This window comes from Leptosomus discolor, chromosome 4 (assembly GCF_034619465.1).
Source record: "Leptosomus discolor isolate bLepDis1 chromosome 4, bLepDis1.hap2, whole genome shotgun sequence".
Classification (NCBI taxonomy): Eukaryota; Metazoa; Chordata; class Aves; order Leptosomiformes; family Leptosomidae; genus Leptosomus; species Leptosomus discolor.
The window spans coordinates 14,386,868-14,406,575 of record NC_141394.1 but is presented as its reverse complement, the minus strand read 5'-3'; the positions used below and the strand labels follow the sequence as shown (position 1 = coordinate 14,406,575).

General features: G+C 40.9%; 1 protein-coding gene across 2 annotated transcripts; it reads left to right on the top strand.

Moving 5' to 3' along the window:
* Positions 1 to 1,542: 1,542 nt before the first annotated feature.
* On the top strand, positions 1,543 to 13,634 carry SPARCL1 (SPARC like 1). 2 transcript variants are annotated; one of them, XM_086464222.1, is made up of 10 exons: positions 1,543 to 1,596; positions 1,724 to 1,777; positions 4,792 to 5,964; positions 7,095 to 7,164; positions 7,814 to 7,932; positions 8,530 to 8,650; positions 9,455 to 9,591; positions 11,019 to 11,167; positions 12,096 to 12,244; positions 13,606 to 13,634. In XM_086464222.1, the coding sequence occupies exons 1-10, from the start codon at positions 1,543 to 1,545 to the stop codon at positions 13,632 to 13,634; spliced, it is 2,055 nt and encodes a 684-aa protein (XP_086320348.1). The 2 variants fall into 2 exon arrangements, with proteins under 2 accessions (XP_086320348.1, XP_086320349.1); XM_086464223.1 differs by lacking the exon at positions 1,724 to 1,777 and having other exon boundaries at positions 7,095 to 7,171; positions 7,812 to 7,932.
* Positions 13,635 to 19,708: the final 6,074 nt, after the last annotated feature.

The window sequence follows — 19,708 nt, the reverse complement described above, 5'->3', positions numbered from 1 at the left end:
ATCTTAACTAATTTTGGACGCCAAAGAGATAATAGATAATTACATAAGAGATAATGTGGGGACTAAAGCAGTTAACTGCAAGAAAAATAGTTTGCATACTAGATATGCCACACTAATGAATTATTTTGCTATTCATTAACTAAAAGATATTGACATTATCTAACGTAAAACACAGGGATCTTCCAAGGTGTACGCTTCAGATCTGAGCACAGCACTAGCCAGAATGTTTTTGCAATCTTCTACACCAAAAATCAATGTAATGCTCAAAGTCCGTACTTCTTGCTTCACCATTCTGGTTCCCATAAACACAAGCTCCCCTGGAATTCTCCTTCTGGGGTTTTAGGTTTGTCCCCAAGAAAAACCATCTGGGTGAACATTTTAAAACCATACATTGAGCCTCATGTGATTGAATACAGTCAATCTAACTGGCTGAAACCACTGCCAGTTTCTTCGTATGCCAGGGAGTTCAACCAGCAAAAGATGTTCTTCAACTAACGACACAGCAATACATGTTTCATTAGGAAAGGGGAAAGCAATGAAAATGGACATACGTTGAGTGGAAAGCAAAAATATTTTAAAGGGCAAGGAGGGGTGAAGACCTAGAAGGCAGTCTTCAAGGAAGAACAGCCAGTAGAATGACAGCAGAAGCAGAGTGAAAATCCTACTGGTTCCATATGAATACAGGAAAAAAGAACAGGAGGAAACTAAAATGAGTAAGAAAAATACAGAAGAAAAAAAAAGAGGGGGAAACAGAAACAATATGACTTGTTTATTTTTGCTTTTCCCAGTGATACAGCTACAGCCATAGAAACTTCCGGTTCATGTGCACTGCAAAAATGAGAAAATATGCTGGTGACATCAGAGGTAAAAATGAGTTGCCCGTCTTTCACTCATGAGTGAAGAAATTCCTGATGCATTGCATATTCTTCCAGCCATCTGTCTCGCACACTACTGCACAGCAGAGTTAGGTTTGCTGCTTCCAAAGCAGGACTGCACCCCTCCATCAAGCGGGCCGGACAGCAATCTGGGCTTTGAGACCTGCTGAGCAGAACTTCACCACTTCCTACTACAGCCACAAAGGAGAGCAGCCAGGAGACTCCTTGGCCATACAGATGCCACAAACAGGCACTGCCTCAGAACTAAATAAAAAGGGACATTTTTTCATAAGGTGGTATCTCAGAAGAGTCGATAAAGACTTACAGGGCTGAACCTATGTACATTCATAACTCTGCCTTTCAGTAACACCACCAGAGTTTGTGAACACAGCACATAGCTCAAGTCCTGTAAAAGAACTAAGACCAAAGTGTCCTCTAGATAAGCTGGTCTAACACCTGAGTTTACATACAACTGGAGACTGTGTGGAAATTTTGTGAGTCTTCAGACTAAGCAAGTTACAGCAACCATTACGTTGCTTCCATCAGTCATTTCTAGCCATTAAACCCAAATCCTAACTTTATTTCTTTTCATGTTGCTTGCAGAAAGGAAACCTCTAAACCCTACCACTGTACCATTAACTCTTGTCCTCTGCAAGATCTGAAAAGCATGAAGGCTGTAGCTCTCTTCATTTGTCTTGTAGGATCAGCTTTTGCTATTCCAGTAAGTCCTCATCATGCTATTATTACTGGGCACTTAATTTCCAATCTGTGAATACTCTATGTTACCAGCTTGACCTACACAAGATTTTTATTTACTCGTAGATATTGAATATCTTTGTCTATTCTAGACCCATCCCGTAAACTACAAACTTGGAACCCATGGACAGAAATCTCCAGAAAAGGTACTTATTCTTCTTGTTCTTTAAATGTTAAAAGGCAACCTATATTATTCATCTGAGATATATAAAACACATTAGCATGTATGTAGTGTCTGGCAAATTGATTCAGGTTAAAAAAAAAATCTGCAGGCCTTCCTCACCAAAGAATTAATACCAAGCATCTCATGCTTCACATACTACATAGCTAGAAACAGAACAGGACAAAATCTAAAGCTCACAATAGAACTTCCACTTATTTGAAAAGACTACCTTAAATGGATCCCCCGCATATAATCATTACACCCATATTCATACAATGAACTCCACTGACAGTCAAACTTGTGGTTATCGCTGCTCCAGTAAACAAGGAGGATGCAATCCTCAATTTGTCACACCAAGTGATCGTATGCAGTCTCAAACATGTAACAATTTTAGCCACCATGTTTCATTATTCACAATACAGAGCATTAGACATAGCTCATCTTAGAAAAGTACACTGGGGCTGACAAGCCAGATACACAGCCCTGACGGTAATGAGCAGGTGACTTCAGCAGCCCTATGCCACATATGCACGCTCTCAATTTTGCATTCATGGCTGACTCAAATTAAAATTCCTTTTTCTTGCACCACTCTGGTGAGCATTTGTGGGTCAGACACAATGGACCTCGGCTCCAAGCCAATGAATGTTTTGGAACAACTAAATGCAGAGCATGCTCTGTAGTAAGAAATGCAAAATCCCAACTCTTATGCTAACGTTTTCTTTCAATTATGAATTGTAACCCACTCTCTGCAGCTTTCCAGCTACATTTCATGCCAATCCAGATGTTGCTCTGCATTATGAAAAGCAAAAATTTTTTTCCTAATGAAGTATCTATCAGAACAAACGATGGTATGAACGCTAGTTTGCAGCCTACAGCTGTCTCCCAAAACAACTGATGCAGAAGATACTTGCATCAAAACAAAGCATTGCAATATCTGAGAAATCATCAGTTCCAAGTGAACATCTGTCACAGGCCAGTTGTCCACTAACAGTAGATAATCACAGCTACCTTGACTGCAATTTGCCATCACATTAAGAGACCCACACTTCACAAACAACCAAGTTCTAAAAGTTTGTTTTATCCTGGCAACAAAGGTATAAGAAAAAAGCAGCAGTTGAAAGCCATATCCAGCACATCTCTACATTGATGTTGTGCCACATAATGAGGCTTCTTGTCAAGACAGGAGCCACATCTTTCTTGAACTAGTGCTTCCAATACAGGCATCCATAATAGACGACATTGATGACTGTTTGGCTTTGTATTTTCTAACTCTACAGAACTGGAAGCCCTTCACAGAAGACTGCTTTTTACTTAAACTTAATGCCATATAATATGTTGTACAGGACAAGGGACAATGGGCACAAGCTGGAACACAGGAAGTTCCGCTTGAACCTGAAGAGGAACTTCTTTACTCTGAGGGTGGCAGAGCACTGGAACAGGCTGCCCAAGGAGGTTGTGGAGTCTCCTTCTCTGGAGGTATTCAAAACCTATCTGGACAAGTTCCTGCACGACCTGCTCTAGGCTGACCTGCTTTGGCAGGGGAGTTGGACCAGATGATCTCCAGAGGTCCCTCCCAACCCCTACCATTCTGTGATTCTGTACACAGCAGTGCCCAAAAACACATGTTAAAACCCCCTGGTTTTGAAATTTAGTTTTCAAATGTTTTCATATCAGCTTGAGATGCTTGCTAACCCATAGATCACTTTTTATAAGGTCTTCAAGAAATGCGCATTTAATCTGGAAAAGCTCTTCAGTCAATCTTTGAGATGTGAGCAAACATACAATCTTTCCCTGAAAAAGAGTTGGAAACAACATAGTGAATGTCTTGCCTAGTACTTTTCCTGCATCAGCAAGTACACCAGGCAAAAGACAAACTTGTAAAACATTCAGATACCAGTTTGACATTAGGAAATAAGATATAGCTGATCAGCCAAGAGCCAAATTAGTATTTCTAATCCTACAACTGTTTTTTCATTTGTATAAATATTTGTTAGTGGAGCGTTTGTTTCCAAACACTGATGACTCTGACCACCATAAAGGAAGTGATACTCCAGCAACCTGGGCACTGAGAAGGTCTCACCTTCCTAAATAAACCCTCCAAAAGCTTTAAGGAAAATCAGAATCAGGTGCTATATTGCAATAAGCAACACTGATCACCCATAGGTGTTGTTCAGAAACACATCAGATGTTGGTGTTACTGGAGGTGTCTGTACTCACCCAGAAGTTGCTGTGATGCTGAAAGGCAATTCCTGCACTAAGAGCTAACAGTCAATTTAGTACCTCCATTCACCTTCAGCATTTGAACCTCTTCCACTGAAATTACTGATTTGACAGCATGCAAAAAAAAAAAAAAAAAAAAGAAGGCCGCTCAGCAAACACCTATGACTCCTGCCAGTGAGCTTACGATACAGTAGTTGCCACCAAATGCAACAGTTCCTAATGAATTCAGCTAGGAAGCAATAATGCATCAGACTCAAAGTAGATGAATATGTTGATTATGACACAGTTAAGATGCAGTCCACTCCTCAGGAATTAATACTAAAACACCCTGTGAAAAGTGCTCTCTCTCCTCCTCCTCCCCATTTTCCCAGGCCTCCCATCTATTTGTGTAGCAAGATAAGTATCACACTCCCTTCTCTGAGGTAAGTTATAACCACTGCAGCCTACGAGCTCCTGAAGCTATGGCACTAAATTACTAATTCAGCATTTTGAGATTTCATACACCCATATGCAACTATCTCCTATGAGATCTTTAACAGAGTTGCATAGACTTCTTCAGAAACTCCAGCAATAAAAGAAGGGAGAGATAAACAAGTTTGCTGAGAAATGGAAATTACATCAGCTGTGAATTTCGTGCTCTGGCCTAGCTGAAGAGCATTTACAAAGAAAACAGTCAGTGTCACGTTTTGCAATACAAGGCAAAAATAACATTGCATTGACTTAAAATAAATTCTAAAATTTATTAATCTACTCTTTTTTTTTTTTTTTTTTTTTAAGACTGAAGATATTCTTCCTGAAGACCCAAAGGAAGAGAATGCAGGGTATGTAGACAAGGGTGATTCGCTGCCCAGTCACAAAAACCTAAAACCAGAGGTATCGGTACCAGATGCTGAACACAGCGATGAGCCCCAGACCACTAGAAAACAAGGAAGAATGGGTAGTGAGCATCAAGTGAAAAACAGCCTAAAAAGCATCAATTTCCTTGCACTGCACAATAAAACAGGTTTGGCTTCTGATAACCAGGACAGTGACTCTGGAAGCAGTGACAGAGAACAGTCCAGCTCTGAGCATTACCAGTTCAGCAGGCTTGAGAAACACAGCAATACGGCCAATCGACACGTCCTGGGCAACGCAGAAAATCCCGTGGATATTCTTAGTCTTGATCATGAGCGTAACACATGGAAATACAGTAAGAATACAGTTGGCGTATCCGAAAATAACAGTGAAAGTGATGAAGAAGAAGGTATGGAAGAGGAGGATAAGGAATGGGATGACGAAACTGACTACAGAGATATGAAGCACAAAGGCCACCATACAAATCAAGGTAACCAACATAAAAGACAGCAAAACGAAAACAGTATGCAGTCCGATGAAATCATGAGAGATTCCAGTCAACCAATCCGGATAACCAAGAGACACACTGAGAAATTTGACCTAGAAGAAAAAGAGAGGGAGAACAGCCAGAAGAAACCCTATAAAGAAGAAATCCCTTTCTCTCAAAAAACCCATAACAAAGATCAGGATGACAAATGGCAAAGCCAAAAGAGGAAAGACAATGTTCAAGTAAATTATCAGAGCGAACATGACACGGGGGCGGAAAGACAAGATACAGAGGACAGTAACGTTAATGACGACGGTCACGACAGTGGTGATGTTGATGGTGAGGAAGATCTCAGCAATACCTGGAGAGAAGGAGCCTATGAGGAAGAGGAGAGAATCCAGAGTAATGACCAGAAGAGCACCAGTACTGAGCAGGAAGGGGAAGGAATGACCAAAGATGACACTGTGGTTCATAGAGAGACTGAGGATGACCAAAATGTCAAGATTAAAGACTTTATACACTCTGAACAAGATGATTACGATCATAAGCCACTTAATTCTGACAGCAAGCAACAACTGGAAATAAGTAGCTCTGTTCAGAGCATGAATTCATTGCAAAGTGAAGATAAGGTAAATTCTCTTTCAAATAAAGTCGGAATACTAGAAAAAGCAGGGCAGGGGCAACCAGTCCCAAACTTAAATTCCTGATGATTGAAAGGGCCTTTTGGAGAAAAACAGGTGTAATAATTTCTTAATATATAGAAGTCTCATCTCCCCTTTTATTCACTATTCATCTGTTTCATGCTATGTCACTTCACATATAACATTTAGATGAATTGTAACAAAAGAAGTGAGCACCACCCATGTAAGAGCTATACACATGATGAGCTGTGTAATGCAACACACAAATAAATACAGATACACAGATACAAGAGCTGGCACGCAGTTTCAAGCCAACTAGGAAAGCCTGTTCATTCCCCTCTCCCAAAGATTTTAAACACTACCACACAAAAGTGAACAGCTTGGAAAGGCAGGGCTAGAGTCCGTGAAAAAATTACCATCCTGGTGGCTGGGGCACTTTCACACAAGATGAAGGATGTGGGCTTTGTCCCTTCAGACAAAGGAGGATGTTGCACCCAGATCTCCCACAGCCCAGTCAGCCATTAGATAACCAGTGGACTATCAGGGGTGTTCTTCAAAAGGAGTGAGTTTTCCTATGGCTGTTAAAAAAACCATCTGTAATATTAAAAAAATGGTAGGAGGCATCTATTTGAAAGAGGGCAGGCACTCCCCCACAGCACCAAAGAAGGGTCAGAACTGAAGACACATCCTTTCCTTCTCCTCCTGCTTCATGTGTCTGGCCCAGCAGCTCAGCTCATGGTGCTGCTACTCCCAGGCACTATTGAGAGTTTATGCTCACTGACCTGGAGGGCCCCAGAGCAAACTAAGACTAGAAGCACCAATTCTGCCAACCTTGAGGCACTACAATGCTCAAGTACTGCAGAACATACAGGTGCCTTACTGAGCTTCTCTTCCTCTCTCTCCACCTCCTACCTTTTTTTAATCACATAACAGAGTGCCTAAATACTACCAGAGTCTTTATGCACTTCTCATGCATTTTGCATAGCAACGTCTTTCTGCTGCAAGCAGAACAAACTGCCTCAGTCAGCTCTAAATTTGTCCCTGAAAAAATCTGTCCAAGTATTTTTTTCTTCCCAAGATTTACTACAGTTTCTGCTTATGTCTCTGTGGCTGTACAGGTTAAGACTACAGGCAGTTCCTATGGTGAGATGGAAAGCGCAAGCAACAGGAGTGAGAAGGCTCTCCTGGGTAAGCCACAAAGCAAAACCATCATGTAACTGCCAACTCTGTGGCTGGGAAATCTGCTGGTCTGCATCTCTTTTCTGCCTTTGGCAGCACACGATTTCACATGACTGAACTGTGCTTGCGCATAATTCTGCATTGCAGTTATGTTCCCACAGAATCCCTTCCATCCGCCCTTGGATTTACTCATTTGTTTGTGAAAAACATTTGTACACAGTGCACAAATTTTTGTGTCAATTATACAGGATGCGAATTACCTTGCATTGAAGTCATTCAGTTTCAGAACAGTAGCTTGAATTCAATTAGGAGTGGGACAAGTGCCAGTGCTGGATTCAGCAAGGACAGATGGGATACGTTTCACCAAAGAAAACTGGAAGTGAATGTCAGTCATTATAGAAGAAATAGTTTTTTTTCTGAGAAATTTATTTCCCCATCCAACTCAAACCTGGGACTGCTAGAAGTCTCACAAAAATCCTCATTTAAAGTTCAGCTTGCTTTATTCAATACAAGATCCAGCTGTATTTTAACAAACTTACAAAAAGCACTTTTATTGAATATTGGGCTGTATTTTGCTTTGACTGTCAGTAGTACCTGACAAACACTTGCCTTCATCTCATCCCCTCTAACGGTCCCTCCTTCTTGCTATGATCACTAGACCCATGTAGGAACTTCCACTGCAAGAGAGGTAAAGTCTGCAGTGCAGACAAACAAGGGAAACCCAGCTGTATTTGCCAAGATCCTGCTGCTTGCCCTGCCACCAAAGACTATGAGCATGTAAGTATTTAATTCAGTGCACAGCATGGGGGAAAGCCATCTAAAATGTTTACAAGATAACACATTCCCTTGCTATTGTTTAGAATAATTCTACCATAAAAAGCATGCAAGTGGGTCTGTGTGATTACAGTAATTGTAAAAGTATAAAGTACCCAAACTCACTGACTATAGTTTGAGAATAGTATGAACACATGTAGCTATGTAGTACCTAAAGTGATTTGCTTCATTTAGTCTTTCAGGGATCATAGCTCCTCCCTGTCACTATAAGTTCTATTTATCCATTTGCTGGTTTAGATCATACACTGAATACTTGTACATACCCAGTGTAATAACCATCTCAGAAACTATATTACTACCCCATAAAAATAAATTCAAGTGTCTCAAAACTGGGTGTGTAAGTACAGACAACTAATCCTTATGTAGGCATATAACAACTACAACTTTCCATTCTTCTGATCACATGTATTCCCTGAGGGTATTCACAACTGCTACACCATATGTTAGCAATATTTTTATTATTGTAATGCCTATATGAGTGATCACAATTTTTCTCAACACAGTGGTGGCGGGTGGTTTTGGTTTTCATTCCTCCTCTAGGTTTGTGGTACAGACAACAAGACTTATGATGGCACATGTCAACTCTTTGGCACCAAATGTCAACTTGAAGGGACAAAAATGGGACGCCAGCTGCACCTAGACTATATGGGCTCCTGCAAATGTAAGGCTTGTTTTTCTATGAAGAATTCACCTGGGTATAAAGAGCCAGTAGCCTTAACTACCAGCCTAAGTTACCTGCTTTCTTCCTGTGCTTTCCCCCTTCTACATCAATTATCTGCTAATTAAGACCTTAAAACCCCTAATATGTCTAAAAAGTTACTTTTTCTATAATTAAGGGTATTAGGCATCTGAATCTTGAAGCATCCCTTCTGTGCTTATAGCAATTAGTTGTCAACTCTGTCTTCCTCCTGCACTGTCTTTCATGTTCCCAGTGCTACAGCGTCTGAAGAGGTTTTTTTAATACCTTGACCAGAAAAACCCCAATATTTACAGCCAGATAATAAATGAAAATGTCAAGTCCAAAAAAGAAAAACAAAACTCAAAAAACTACTCAGATGCCAAATACAGAAGTCTGGATCTAAAAGCCAGAACTGATTTCCAAGCTCCTCAACTGCTGCATACCCTGGGAGGAAAGTGCACTCTCAGCCAGAATATTCCTTTGCTGTTGAGAACTCTGCTGTCGTGCAACTTACTGATTACAGTTTCACTGCACAACTGTGCTCAGAAGCTGCACAGATATATAAAGGTTGTGGCTTGCACAACTGGTTAAGCATGTGCACCAAAGAATCGTAGATCTAGAACTGAACCCATTAGTTGCATTCCCAATTTTATGTATTAACAGCTCCATCAATTTTAAGCTTAACTGGAAGTTTGCTAGTGAGAATCAAATCTAACTTGGGTCAGAAATGCTCCAACAGGGACTTAACAGATCATCTGTTAACAAAAGCTTTCCTGTTTGGCACAGACATCCCCCACTGTACTGATTATGAAGTGGATCAGTTTCCCCTCCGGATGAGAGACTGGCTTAAAAACATCCTTATGCAATACTATGAACGTGATCAGGATACTCCTGGATTTCTAACTGAAAAGCAAAGAAGTAAGGTCAGCAACCCTTTTCAAGTAAGACGATGTAGTTACATGTTAGAGCTGGACTAACAATGTGAAAAAAAGTGATTCACAACTTGCAAGTTCTCCTATTTCCTATGAGCATTCCCTTTCTGGTTAAAGCAATTTAGACTCAGATTCACAAGTTGCAAAATACACTTACACATCTCCTTGCACTCATTTAAGCTGAGACACATTTCTGCTCTTTTCTCCTAGCAAATGCAAGCCAAGTGTATTACTCTGAAGCCAGTGCCTACAGACAAGAGGCAGAAAGGTCAGAATTAGTGCACACCTAGACGAACAGTGTTTGTTTGAGAAGACACAAAACACCATCTGTTCAGGGAAGTGCTTTGTGACAAACCTCTTGGAAAGTTCAACTAATACGTAGATAAGGATGACTCAATTCACAGTCAATGACATTTTCCAAAGGACTAGAGGAAACTAAGCAGCCGTAAGATGGAAGGTTTGGGTATGAATAACTAATTGAAGGACAGAATAAGAGGGAAGAGCTAGCCAAGAGCTCACCTGTGGAGTCCCATGAGTTGAAAGGATTGTGCCATTTAACTTTTTTACCTGAAAATGGACTCAACAGTTAAAGGTATCACTTGCACTTTTTAATCCAGCCATATACACTGTCCATCTACACCATGATATTCAAGGCTATAAAATTACATAAGTCTGATGCTCAGTTTTAAGAGCAAAGAGCTGCTTTCTACCACCCAGCAGACCTGCAGCATCACACTGCATTGGCTTAAAAAAGGAGTAAGCATCTATTACCATTGGGCCTTTTATTTTAGAGAAAGATTTGTGTCAAGTGAATTGGTGACAGTAGTTTGGTTTTGAAGATACAGATGCCGTGAGTGCCTAAAAAGCCATAACTGTTAGAAAATAGTTCAAGTTAAACCAAGACCTAGGCTGCTCTAACTCTGGAGTAGGAGGTCCACGCAGTAGGTCACAGCTTGGGCAACACCAAAGACTACTTACACAGTTACCAAGAGGGACTATGAACTACCTGGAACATCCCATACTAAATGTGGGAATTAAATGATTTCAGAGATTGCTTATTTGACACCAAAAGCTGAGTTGCTTGCCTCAGGACAGAAGATCAAAAACTGTGATAAAATTCATTTCATCTCCTACCAACCCAAGGCTACTGCCCTGTTTAGCTGAGTTTGATGATTAGGCCACAAGAATTTCACTTCCTTTCTAGTTACTAGCAAAGTTGATATGGACAGCAACGAAAACCATCTGGACTACTTGAGGCAAGCTTTTCATGCTGTGTATGGTCACAAACACTAAAACCCATTTCCCCAGTGGTATTTTATCAAGTTTCATTTTTCCAAACCACCACCTTGCTGGATTGTTCTCTTCAGGACAGGTCTTCATCCCTAAGCAAAAAATATCAATTTCTCTGTTGTGTTCAGGTGAAAAAAATCTACCAGAATGACAAGCGCCTCGTGGCTGGTGACCATGCAGTTGAGCTGCTCCTGCACGATTTTGAGAAAAATTATCACATGTATGTGTATCCTGTGCACTGGCAGTTTCATCAGCTTGATCGGCACCCTGTTGACAGGTAAAAAAAAAAAAAATCTTTGTGGGTTCGGTTCCATTTTGTTGTTTAAGCTCAGGCTGTTTTACTTTTCTAAACCACTTGAAGGATTCTCTACATACAGGACCAGTCCCTCAGCTGTTAGAAGCCAGTATCCCCTTCCTTCTAAGAAAGCATTAATCTCTTACACAGAACTTCTTGTATTGTTCTGCTGGAGCCATGTCTTAGGTCAGAATCTGCTATCCTCTTGCCATTCATAATCATCATGTATTACACCTTAAGCTCTACAGTGTCTTAATAGCTACTAATGCCCTGATCCTGGAAGAAAACAAGGCTCATGAGATCCTGTTGTTGCCAAAGCTAAGAGCAACAGACTAAGTACAAGGGGCAGAGACCTGTCAGCAATAATTCACTAGTGAGGTACTCATTGCTTTCAACCAATACAGAAGTCTCTCAGTTTAAGCAACAGATATGGTAAGCCAGCACCAGAGTCACAGTTCAGAGGAAGCCCCTAGCTGCTGAGAACCTGACTCAGTTTTCAGGCTTCTGGTCATGACACTCAGTGGTGGGATCCAAGTTTCAAGGCTGCAGGCCCTCAATACCCCACAGTGATCACATCTACTGTCTTAGGACACAGCTAAGCAGCTTTGTAAGCTTGATCTCCTGAAGATTAACGGCAAAGCTCCACAACTGACAAGTTGTTCAGAAGTCACAGTAACACTTGTTCTAGAAAAAAATGTTAGTGAACAAACAGCAGTTAAAACATTTTCGTTTATCAGGTATTATAGATCATCATAATAATGTGGGACAGATTCACTATAGAAGCACCACAACAGCATCCACTGGGGCATCTGTGTCAAAGCCAGTGCTGTCATCTTCTGGCAGCTTAGATCTTTGATGATCCTGATGATTTATTAATGAAATAGGTCTACATACCTGTTCTTTCTTTCAGATTATTGACACATTCTGAGCTCGCGCCTTTGAGAGCCTCCCTTGTTCCTATGGAACACTGCATAACCCGTTTCTTCCAAGAGTGCGATGGAGATCAAAACAAACTCATTGCTTTGAAGGAATGGTGCCACTGCTTTGGGATTAAGGAAGGTAAACCTAAAACCAGGCAGATGTACAGAACAAAATGTTCCTATCAAGGCTATGCACATTCTCGGACGACAACATACAGGAAAGAGAAATTGTAGCCAGCAGCTCATGGCTACTGTGCACAGAGGCAAATGGAACAGTAATGACAGGAATGCAAAAGGTGCAAGGTTCTGAATTGTTTTATAAAGATACGAAAAAGTTATTTCCATGAGGAAAAATTTGAGAGGTAGTTGGTACTAAATATCAAATCATTCTTGTGTGGTGTCTGAAGCTACATGTTCTGCATGTCTGTCTTTCAAGGCAAAGTGGGCTTGTACTTTGAAATCAGTAGTCAAAGCATATTGATTGAAAACGCATTTAAAGATTTCCAGCCAAGTAGGGAAAACAACCAAAAACTCTCACTGATCAAGTAACTATGCTCACCTCTAGATTACTATATACAACACAAATGCTGTCATCACACTGTAGTTGCAGGCCAAACCATGCATTTTACCTAACCTGTCAAATGCAACACATGCTCAGACAGTGCCCACCAGACGGCATGCATCAGGAGGCTTAGGCAGGGACAGTTTCTGAATCCTAAATGGGCTAGGCATACGTTTGTTCTGCTCAATCCATACTGAGACTTCTCTAGGAAAGCGAGAAGCTAGGTACTACTGTGCTGGTGATGTCTCTAGAATTTGGCAGCAGCAGCTAAACAGAAACTGCCATGATAGCAATTCCAGATTTACACGACTACATTCAACATAGGCATTTCACAATTCACCTTCTTCTGATCTAGCCCTGAGTGACAGCTGAAGAACACTGAAAGCCATTAAGCAAGGGTAGCAACAGCACAGGTTAACCCTAGAACAGTTGTGACAGAAGGCATTTGGCTAAACACGCAGACTGAAGAAACGTGCTCAAAATCCTACTAGCAACTCCCTAATTCTAAGTGAAGGCTGATTCTGGTCAGAGGTCAGACATGTAGAACCTTCACTCTTCCCAGAATTTTTTCAGCTCTTCTGATGACAATTTACCAGTCACAAACCATATGTGGAAGTAAGCTGTGAGGAGTTATCATAATACACACATACTGCTGCCAATGATCGTTCACCCAAAGAGGGGTTTTAGGGTCAGTCATTTGTGAAGAGGTGGGTGGAAGGGCTTCTTGGCTCACAAACAGATCAAGGAGACCTATCAAGAAGGATCTAAATGAATGGTTCCTGAATATGATAGCAGCAACCATACTTGGTTTTTGTTCAGGATAGCATTCCCCTACATTAGCCCTCTGAAACTTTAGCATTTCACTTTCTTGATAGTGATACACCATAAAACTGTCTCTCTGGCATCAAATGTTAACAACATTTTCTTCTTTGTTGCAGAAGACATAAATGAAAATCTCCTGTTCTGAGCCTGGCTGAACAGAATCCCAGTGCTGCCCTAAAACTGGTGAAATATGTGAATCCTGTTTATTTCTGCAATTAACAGCTTCATAGTTTTCAAGACAAAGGCGGCATAAAGTTCACTGCATTAAATGCACTAACGCAAGTGCAGAAAAGTTCTATGTTCATTAACTGCAGAAAAATGTATCTACTCCAAGTGGTTCATAGCTAAACAACCAGTGTTTTCACTGTTCATGTATCCATGAGCTCTCTGAACCAATAAATAGTACTAACCTGATGACTGAGCTTTTCACAAAACTCTTCAGTAGAATTAGAGAATGTGGATTTTACCATACACTGAAGAAAATAACCTTGAAATAGGACTTGTTTCCTTTATTTACTGTATTGTCAGTTTAACATTCTGCATAGAAGCCTCAAATACAATAAAAGTCTACCTAGATATATGAGTTCTGTCAGAACTTTGTCAAAGAAAAGGTATCAAGGCAACAGTTCAATGGAAATTTCATTTTAGACTCAAGGGAGGAGAAGGAACTAGACTCAAGGGAGGAGAAGGAACTAGACTCAAGGGAGGAGAAGGAACTAGACTCAAGGGAGGAGAAGGAACTAGACTCAAGGGAGGAGAAGGAACTAGACTCAAGGGAGGAGAAGGAACTAGACTCAAGGGAGGAGAAGGAACTAGACTCAAGGGAGGAGAAGGAACTAGACTCAAGGGAGGAGAAGGAACTAGACTCAAGGGAGGAGAAGGAACTAGACTCAAGGGAGGAGAAGGAACTAGACTCAAGGGAGGAGAAGGAACTAGACTCAAGGGAGGAGAAGGAACTAGACTCAAGGGAGGAGAAGGAACTAGACTCAAGGGAGGAGAAGGAACTAGACTCAAGGGAGGAGAAGGAACTAGACTCAAGGGAGGAGAAGGAACTAGACTCAAGGGAGGAGAAGGAACTAGACTCAAGGGAGGAGAAGGAACTAGACTCAAGGGAGGAGAAGGAACTAGACTCAAGGGAGGAGAAGGAACTAGACTCAAGGGAGGAGAAGGAACTAGACTCAAGGGAGGAGAAGGAACTAGACTCAAGGGAGGAGAAGGAACTAGACTCAAGGGAGGAGAAGGAACTAGACTCAAGGGAGGAGAAGGAACTAGACTCAAGGGAGGAGAAGGAACTAGACTCAAGGGAGGAGAAGGAACTAGACTCAAGGGAGGAGAAGGAACTAGACTCAAGGGAGGAGAAGGAACTAGACTCAAGGGAGGAGAAGGAACTAGACTCAAGGGAGGAGAAGGAACTAGACTATAGATCACCTATGCCAGTCCTTAAACCATAATTCCTAAAATACATTAAAAAACCAGCTCTTTTTCATACACTTCCCTCACCTCTCGAAACACAACAGTAATAGTAGTAACGCCACACAACAGAATTCCTGCTGACAGACTGTGTAATGGGCTAATTATATGAGCATGGTGAGGTCCACCACCACAACAAGCAGAGGGTATCGCAGCTCCAACACATCCTTATTCTCCTTAGCAGGTACATTCTTCCTTCCTCCCACTACTGCTACCATTTTTCCCAAGAAAGAAATGCTAATTACTTCTTTCACCATCTCCCAACTTTTGATTGCCTGAAGACAGGCACAATATAGGCATAAAACCCAGGACAGAATGAGATTATTCCTGAATCCCATTGACTTTTTGATTTTAAGCCAAGCACTTCACCAAAAACACTCCAAGCATGCTCTGCTGTAAGCAAGAAGCCCCAAATGCTATTCCTACAAAGGAAGATCAGAAAACATCTTTCATCTGAACCATGTCACCTTTCCAATGAAAACAAAATGGGATTCAGAAATGCTGTTTTGGTAGCTCAAATAGTGGAAGTCCACTTGCCCCTCACTAATTTGCTCTTAAACCAGCAAAGGTTGCTAATTCTAGTCCAACTCCAGTCTGATGCCCCGGGAAACAATGAGTCAAGCTCTGATTATTTCCAACACAGGAACTTCTTACACAAACAAAAGATTATTTCCCACCAAAACCAGATTCACTGATAGTTTCTCCTGTAAGCCTGACTTGTCACCCACTTCACATTCTGTAACATCACAGAAGTGTATATAAATCAACCTGGATTGCATGTACAAAAGCATATTGTCTGTGCTAACTCCATTTGAAAAAGATCCTTTCTCTGGGACTTCATATGTCTCAGGGAACAAGTAATTTTGACAGCATTTTTTCCTGCCTGACTGCAGCCTATTGCTTATTTGCTCTTTCTATAGCCAAGAGTCAGCCACCTTAAAACACTAAAATATAGTTCACACAAGGACAACTCACAAGGGATTGACTATTCTCCACTGAGGCTAATACTCACCATTGCTGCACTTGAAGTACTAGAAAAAGATACAATGAAATTGAATTTATCAGGGAAAACAGGAAAGATTTTCCTTTAAACTGTTCAAGTTCTGCAGGGCAAGTAATCATCACCAAGATGATTACAGCCATGGATATATGAAGCACCTAATGTATAAGGAGCAGAGCAGCATCCCACCTGTTATGAAATTCTCAGTGATGCTGCCACTTCCACTTTTCCATTGCAAGACACAGAAAAGGAACATGTGCTAACATATGCATAGATAGATACTACAGACACAGTATGAGGAAAGATTTTTCACCTGAGCTCTTGTAGTCTGTGAGGGGGCAAGCACCACCAATATTTAACCTACAAATAAGAACATTAAGAGTAAAGATGATAAATGAAAACTAGTTTCCCCAACAGGACTTTAACTGTATCATTACTACTCTAGCTTAACTAATAACTATTTTAATTTTTATTACTTTTTCATTTTGTGAAGTAGACAAGACAAAGTTAGTGATAATTTTATTGACCTTCTGTAGACTTGTTTCCACTGAGTTTTAATGTACCTAAATTAAACATCTGTTTAGTCATAAGTATTTTCCCCTCTCTACAAGGGAGAATCAACAGTGAAATCACATTCCTACTAAGACTCAGGTACCCTTTGAGACACACACAGACACACATATCACATGCATTTGCACGTATAGAGAGTACACTCACAAATGCACTCATTGCTCACACTTAAACCATGGTACAATCTTGTCTACTGCATGCAGCTGGTTATCATAGAATCATAGAATAGTTTGGGCTGGAAGGGATCCCTAAAGGTCATCTAGTTCACCCCCCCTGCAGTGAGCAGGGACATCTTCAGCTAGATCAGGTTGCTCAGAGCCCTGTCCAACCTGACCTTGAATGTTTCTAAGGATGGGGCATCCACCACCTCTCTGGGTGATCTGTTCCAGTGTTTCACCACCCTCATTGTAAGAAATTTCTTCCTTGTATATAGTCTAAATTTGCCCTCTTTTAGTTTCAAATCATTACTCCTTGTCCTATCACAACAGGCCCTGCTAAAAAGATTGCCCCCATCTTTCTTATAGGCCCCCTTTAAGTACTCAAAGACCACAACATGAACAGGATTAAAATTATCTGACCTACTGACTTTCCCTCTATTTCAACTAAAGCAGCAGGTCAGTGTTAAGTGAGAAGAAAAGTAGATGGGGATAGATGTTTTCAGACAGGTCCATTAAGGGATACCAAAGTCCAGAATGCAGTGATAACTTCCAACCCTAATGGAAACCTGACAACACGTAGGATATTCCAGGAGAAACATCAACCTGCACTTCCTCTCCCCTCATTCTAAGCCAAAGTACCTGCTGCTACAGACATAATGCCCAACCAGACAATCCTTCCCTCTGATCCAGGACAACCACTGCTCAGTCCTCTGTAGATCAAGTCTGTCCTCAGGATGTAGAGCTGTATGTACAAGCGTGCTCATCAGCTACATGCACTAATCCTCGCAACAATAAAGTCAACAGAAATGGCCTGCTCTCATCCATTTAGGTCTCACCTGCTGTGAGGCAGGACATTCAGCTCTCAAGGTAAGCATGAGCTGCTCCTCCTCTGTTAAATGTGGCTTCTTTGAGTCACTGCGAGTAGGGCTTTCAAGACAACACATATAGGTTTAAAAACAGAAAAAAAGTTTAGCTATATTTTGTTAGTTTAAGACAGACAGAACACCCTAAATACCACAAATAAACAACACCACCACTGTCCAGTTTCCACCAACTGTTAACTCACAAAACCTTTCCTCCCAAATTTGATGAAATTGCTCAGTTAAGCGGGATCCCTCTGTGCAAAGAGGTGCAAGGATCTGACCCAGCATTGACAAACAAGAAAGATATAGCTGCCAAAGCCAAGCTGGCTTATCTCTTTTCACTGACTTGGCCATCTGAATCACCTTTTCAAAAGGAGATCACTCTCCTTATCAGTACTGTACTAATACCAGGTGCGTTTGCATTAAGTTTAATTTTCACTCCTCCTGCACAACCACATGGAAGATTCCAAAAAGAAGGAAATACAGGTGACCACCACCTCACCTATGGCTTCTAGCTCAACAGCCCATGCCAACAGGTGTGGGGTCACAATTTTACACCTTGTGGCAGAACACTGATCACTAGTTCTAACGTTTGTACTTAACTGGGGATTTTGGTACTGAACAGGAAAATACTGACACAAGATGACTTTCTTTTCACAGCAACCAAATAGGTTCCTGAAAGCTGTTGGTTGCTTCTTTGGATGCCCAGGCCACAGTGTTGCTCTGCCAGCTTATCAAGCTCAAGTTTGAGGTAACTGAACTGTCAGTAGCACAATGAGACATAAGACTGCAGGAAGCTCTAGGTGGCCAGGCAGCACTCCCTCAGAGATACTGAGAGCAGGTTCTGAATGACAAACTACCATAGAAGAGAGCTGGGGACGGACTGTGATTTATCTTTGAAGCTCAAGAGGAGTAATCCAATCTACTTTCTAATTAGCAGACATGCATTCTATGAGGTGACTTTTTTTTTTTCAACACAAAACCCCTCTATTCTTCAGCTTGAAAAGAGGTTACAAACTTTCTCAAAATTCTGCTGCTGTTCCTTAGATATTCTTTGAGTATTTTTCTAAGTATTCCAACCCTTGAGGTTAGATGACCTCTTAGATATTTTTTTTTTTAAAAAAAAGTAGTTTAGGATAAGTTAGAGAAACAACACATAGGGCTGAAAAATAACACTTTTCAACACATTAACTTGCACTAATATGCAAGCTAAAGTTGACAGTTTTCCAGAAGATTTGCCAAATGAAAAGGAATGCCACTACATTTGCTTACTTACAAACTTTCAATATTGTAATTATGCAATAAATTTCAGGACACAAGCATCAAGACCTGATTAGTATGGTACTGGGATATGCATAAAGTAATTGCATTCTGTACAGTATACTGTCTAAGATCACACACTACAACTGATACTCGTCTAACCAGAAAGCTTTTCCTGGAAACATGACCATCAAAAAACATATAGCCAAGTCCACTTAGCCTATCAAAGAAAAGGCTTTAACACAAGACTGTTGAGGACTGAAAAGATTCTTTACAAAAATTTTGCTTTCCAGGAATAACACACTGGCTATGGAAACAGCGCAGCTTTTCTAGCTCATTGAGTATGGTACTCTCAGAATTGAAATTATTTTCTCCTGTTTCAACCTTCAGTACTATACATTAAGTGCTTCATATGTAAACAGCAACATTCAAGAAAAAAAAATCATCCTATTTTGACATGCCACAGTATAGTCACCCTTGTTCTCAGCCATGATGAGCTGTACATTCACCTCCCCATGAACTTAAGAAGGGTTTGCTCTTGTAGCCATGCTTTCAAAACCCAACTACAATGCTAGGGGCCTGCTCCACATAATGTACTAATTGCACATTAAAATAATTAACTGCTATTAATTCTAACCTGTCCTTCTCTTCTTACTCTGCAGATACCTGAAAAACTATGGACATCTCCTGCAGAACACCTGTTTCTAGAAAATCTTCAGCTTCCTACAGCTCCTATCCACCTTTTGTCTCACCAGCGCACTGGAAAGTGAGGATGAGTAACAACCAAGCCCCGTTTCATACACGCACCTCTGAAGCTGGTGTGGGTTATAGTGCTTTCAAACCTTGTCGGATTACTTGTTAAGCTCAAATAAGTACCGAGCATCAAATTTCTTAATTA

Excerpts from the sequence above, each read along its gene's own strand:
- SPARCL1 (XM_086464222.1), top strand. The coding sequence starts at position 1,543 with ATGAAGGCTGTAGCTCTCTTCATTTGTCTTGTAGGATCAGCTTTTGCT. Across the intron at positions 9,592-11,018 it reads CTGAAAAGCAAAGAAGTAAG|GTGAAAAAAATCTACCAGAA; the intron begins GTCAGCAACCCT and ends TGTTGTGTTCAG. Across the intron at positions 12,245-13,605 it reads CTGCTTTGGGATTAAGGAAG|AAGACATAAATGAAAATCTC; the intron begins GTAAACCTAAAA and ends TCTTTGTTGCAG.